This window comes from Nannobrachium achirus, assembly GCF_963921795.1.
Source record: "Nannobrachium achirus genome assembly, chromosome: 14".
Classification (NCBI taxonomy): Eukaryota; Metazoa; Chordata; class Actinopteri; order Myctophiformes; family Myctophidae; genus Nannobrachium; species Nannobrachium achirus.
This window is the reverse complement of record NC_137821.1, coordinates 47,695,489-47,700,446: the sequence shown is the minus strand read 5'-3', so window position 1 is coordinate 47,700,446 and position 4,958 is coordinate 47,695,489. Positions and strand designations below refer to the sequence as shown.

Sequence of the window (4,958 nt, the reverse complement as noted above, 5' to 3'; positions counted from 1 at the left end):
ATTTGTGCTGAGTCTGAATATTTCAAATCCTTCTAAGGTTTTTTGAAAAACCTATGTTTCTATATCAGTCGTGCTCTACTTTTTCATGTGAAGAACCCCCAAAATGATTATGTATTTGGCCACAGACCCCATCTCAAAATATTTAGTTCCAGGGACCACCCCCCCAGTGGGGCGGCATAGCTCAGGGGTAGAGAAACCGTTATTAGAGCACGAAGGGTTCCCGAAGGGTTCCCAGTTCGAATCCGGGCTCCCCCTGAGTTAATGTTGAAGGGTCCTTGGGCAAGACTCTGAACCCCACATTGCTCCCGGTGAGTTGGTTGGTGCCTTGCATGGTTTCCTCCGCCACCGGTGTATGAATGTGTGCGTGAATGGGTGAATGTAATGCACAATCTATGTAAAGCGCCTTGGATAAAAGCGCTATATAAATGCACCATTAACATTTACCATTTACCCCAGAAGCAAAATTTGAGTTACAAATGTTTGCTTAAAAAATACATATCGTCAAAGATTTGCACACATGACTTTTCAACAATAGCAGAGCTACAAGCTCGCAGCACGGCACTCGGTGCCGCGCTGTGAGCTTGTATATCTGCTATTTTTCAATGGCTAAATTATAAAATAATTCAGGCCCCTCCACCTTCGGCCCTAGTAACTCAGTCCCACTTCCCCCCTCCCCCTTGTGACGCCCCTGAGTCCGGGCCGCGTAATGTTCAGCGTGCGTTCATAAGTCTGATAACATAATAACATTAATATTAAGATAACATTAAAACATCATACTACAGAACATGTCAACAGCAGAAAAAAAGCTCACAAAACAAACAGAAATGACAAAACAAGTAGAAGAAAGTGCAAAGCAAAAACAACACTTATCTTGAATTCACTCGTCTGTTTTAAGAACGGACTAAGATAAAACATACAAGCTCCCAACGTGTGGAGCTTGTGGTTGCGCGCAGCTAACTATATAAATCACGTCCTAACGCCTTAAACCCGAGCCTTACTTTACTAATGCCTAACACTATAACTCTAACCCCGACCTGAGCCTCTTCCTAATTGGAAGCATAACTATTTTTCAAACTCTTGTTAAATTTGCGGGCACATTTGACCCTCACAAGTATAGTAACACGCACACACAGTCACTCACTCACACACACACACACACACGCGCACACACACACACACACACACGCACACGCGCACACACTGCCTCGTGAGACGTGTTCGTGGCTCGAGCGTAATCCGCGTGGGAATTGCTGCTCCTCAGCAGCTTGCTATTGTGGAAATGAAGGACTGTGTCCGTGTGATCTTTAAAAGAAAAAGAAAACAACAACGCCGATATTAACACTACTTCTCTTCATTTCTTTCACGCATTCCCCCTTTTCCTCTGTCCCCTCTTCTTCCCCTCTCTCTTTTGTCTCTCCATTCACGTCCTCTACCCCCCCCCCCCCCCCCTCCTCTCAACCACCCTTCTCTCTCTCTCTCTTGCTTCTCCACAGACTGAGGGAGTCTGGCAGAAAGAACAACATGTTTGCTCAGTTCAGGAGGGCAGACAAGGACAGACAGCGTCTCATGGACGCCGTGCTCAAGCAGCTACGCAACCTCATCGCCCAGCACCACCCGTAGAGCCCTGCACCACCCGCCAGCACCACCCGTAGAGCCCAGCACCACCCGTAGAGCCCAGCACCACCCGTAGAGCCCCGCACCAACCGCCAGTAACCAGGCCCAGGGGCGTCACACCCAATTCTGGGCCCTGGGTCCAAGGATTCACTGCGGGCCCCCCATGAATGTTAACTATTGAAAAATAGCAGTTATACAAGCTCACAGCTGCTTCTGGGGGGGGTCCCTGGAACTAAATATTTTGAGATGGGGGTCCGTGGCCAAATACATATCATTTTGGGGGTCCTTGACATGACAAAGTTTTAGCACCACTGACATGGAAACATAGGTTTATTGCACACATTTTCACGATTCTTCAAAAATAGCAGATCTACAAGCTCGCAAAGTAACTTTTTTTTTGCGAAATCGTGAACATTTTTCATGTCAAGGACCCCCAAAATGATAAGTATTTGGCCACGGACCCCCATCTCAAAATATTTAGTTCCAGGGACCCACCCCAGAAGCAGAATTTGAGTTACAAATGTTCGCTTAAAAAATACATATAGGCTATTCAAAGACTTGCACAAGTTTTCAGGGCTTTTCAAAAATACCAGATCTACAAGCTTGCAGCGCGGCACTCGGTGCCGCGCTGTGAGCTTGTATATCTGCTATTTTTCAATAGCTAAAGTTACTAGGGCCCCTCCACCTTGGGCCCTAGTAACTCAGTCCCACTCCCCCCTTGTGACGCCCCTGACTAGGCCATCCCATTGGTTCATTCACCACGGCTTAATTTTGCTTTTGTTTTGGGTTCTTCTTGGGGTTATAATTTTTGTTTTTGTTTTGTGTACTATTTCTTTCTTTTTTGTGTTCTATTTCACATTGATAAATGGGGAACCAAGGGGAATGAGTCGGGAGTGGGATTTGAACCCCAGACCTCTGGAGCACTGGTGTCTTTTTCTTCTTTTTTTTTTCATTGTCTTCCCTTAGACAAAGCTGATTGGCGCATTAGCCTGTAACAAATGCTCTCATTGGTCCATTCAAATGCCCATCCTATCACAAGGAATCTTCTTCAAGCAATTTTAGAGAACAAGCGTCCCGATTGGACAGCTCCCACTGTTGCCAACTAATCCCATTGGTCGACTGATGCAGCCATAGTTTTATCCTCTCTCTAGCGCTGTGCCAATAGAACAAAGCAACCCCGACATTATGACTGGAACAGCCACTCCCATTGGCTCTGTAAGAGTGCTTAGAACAAGTCATTTGATTGGACAGCCCTTTTTGTAACAACTACTTCCAATGTCTGATTTGGGCAGCCATCATTCTGAGCAACGGCTGGAATGTACGACGTGATTGGACGGCCATGGACGGCCATGCAGTGAGCAACGCCATTGGTCAATTTACAGTAGATGTTCGGGACAGACAAAAACAGTTACAAGACAGCCCTGGGCTGAAGAAATCCATTGGTTGATTTAAGCGGCAACTAGGACTAGAAGAAGAGATCTGATCGGATGGTATGCAAGCGGTCTTACTCACTTAGTAACAACTCATCCGATTGGATAGTGGACCTGGAGCGAGCCATGTCATTGGTTAATTATGAACTCTAAAAAAATACTTATAATATGCAGCCTTCTTTGCTTAGCAACAGCAACGTCACTGGGACTGACAGAGATTAATTCTATAGTTCTTTACTTCCACTTTGCTGTTATTATTGTTGTTTCACACAGTAATAGAATGTATTATGACATGTAGAGGTGTATAAGTTCATGTTTTTCTTAGAGATATTATTGTTTTCCATTGCAGAAAGTTACTTTAGGTTGCCAAGTAATATTTAGCTCCCTACAGCCAAAACAGCACTGAACTAAGAAGGGCGTCTGAAAAAGGGGGATATTACATAGAGTATAACATACCTCATTCCATCTTCATATGTTCTTGTTACTGTTACTAACTAAGAATAACATTTAAGTCGGGGATGCCAGTCATACTTGGCAACCCGTGTCACTCTTTGCAGATCCGAACAGGATCCTAAAAAGGGGGTGTTTCGTCTAACGAGTCACTACGGTGCAATAACACTTTACTCAAACATGGCAACCGTGTTCCTCTCGCCCTCGCTACTTACCGTGTATACTTTATAGTTTGAACTGAGTCTTATAAAGGGGGAGGATGATTGCAGAAAGAAATGTACTAATTGCCGAGCACATACACCTTAATGTCTTCCTTGCCCATATGCCATGCTTTGTGTGTGTGCGTGTGCGTGTGCGTGTTTGTGTGTGTGAGAGCATGCATGACTATATGAGTGGGTACTAATGTTGATTACAACGCCAGACGATTCTAGAGTTATGCTAAATTTACAGTATAGTCTGTCATTCGACGATGTGGCTCGCCAAAAATCACAAAATTACAAGCTACAGTCGCGCCGTGTCGTGTGAGCTTTTAGATCGGGACATTTTGGCCGATCCAAATGCGTGTATCAAAAAAGCACCTCAGTTAAGGCTAGACCCTAGGAAGCATGTGATTGGCTGAACCGGAGGTAGGGAGCGCTCCGCTGTGTTCCCTTGGATCGTGCGGAGGTGCCGAAAGTCGGGGGGGGGGGGGGGGGGGGGGGGCGAAGACGTGCGATTCTGGCCCCCTGGTTTACAACTCAAACTGCGTCGGCTCAGGCGGACTTCGCAAGGCTCGACACGGCGACTCGCTCGATTTACAGTAGCTCGCTCGCCGGAGTCTCACGTGGATCAAGTCCGCTTGAGACGACGCGCCTCCGTCGTCTCCAACCAAAAACAAGCTTCCGCGGTCGGAACCGAGGTGTTGTTTTTTTTTTTTTTTTTATACACGCGATCCAAACGGTCCACACATACAGTACATGAAATGCTTTTCAACAGTTTTCCCCGGTGGATACCGTGGCTTGAAAGGGTGTCTGTCTGTCTACGCCAGGTTGTTATCTGAACCAACATGGGTCTTTAAACTTATAGCTCACTATGTTACTTTAATCCTTAATGTGGGTGCAATAATACAGTAGTATTGGAAACTGCAGTGTGTGTGTGTGTGTGTGTGTGTGTGTGTGTGTGTGTGTGTGTGTGTGTGTGTGTGTGTGTGTGTGTGTGTGTGTGTGTGTGTGTGTGTGTGTGTGTGTGTGTGTGTGTGTGTGTGTGTGTGTGTGTGTGTGTGTGTGTGTGTGAGAGAGAGAGAAAGAGACAAATAATCCTGGCACATTAACACAGGGATTCAACTGTAGATGAAAAGGGACGTATATTATTTAGTTGCAATATTTGATTACTTTATTGTGTGTAGAATGCGTGTCCAGACGTGTGTGTGTATGTATGTATATGCCTGTGTGGCACAGGTCTGTGTGTGTGTGCGTGCGTTTTTGT

At 45.7% G+C, this 4,958-nt stretch overlaps 1 protein-coding gene across 1 annotated transcript in view; it reads left to right on the top strand.

Moving 5' to 3' along the window:
• Window positions 1-1,938, top strand: part of exoc6b (exocyst complex component 6B) — a 204,457-nt gene extending 202,519 nt beyond the window's left edge. The window contains exon 22 of the mRNA XM_080741978.1: window positions 1,494-1,938. Within this exon, the coding sequence (XP_080598104.1) occupies window positions 1,494-1,620 (127 nt within the window). The 3' untranslated portion in view covers window positions 1,621-1,938. The remainder of the gene's footprint in view (window positions 1-1,493) is intronic.
• Window positions 1,939-4,958: the final 3,020 nt, after the last annotated feature.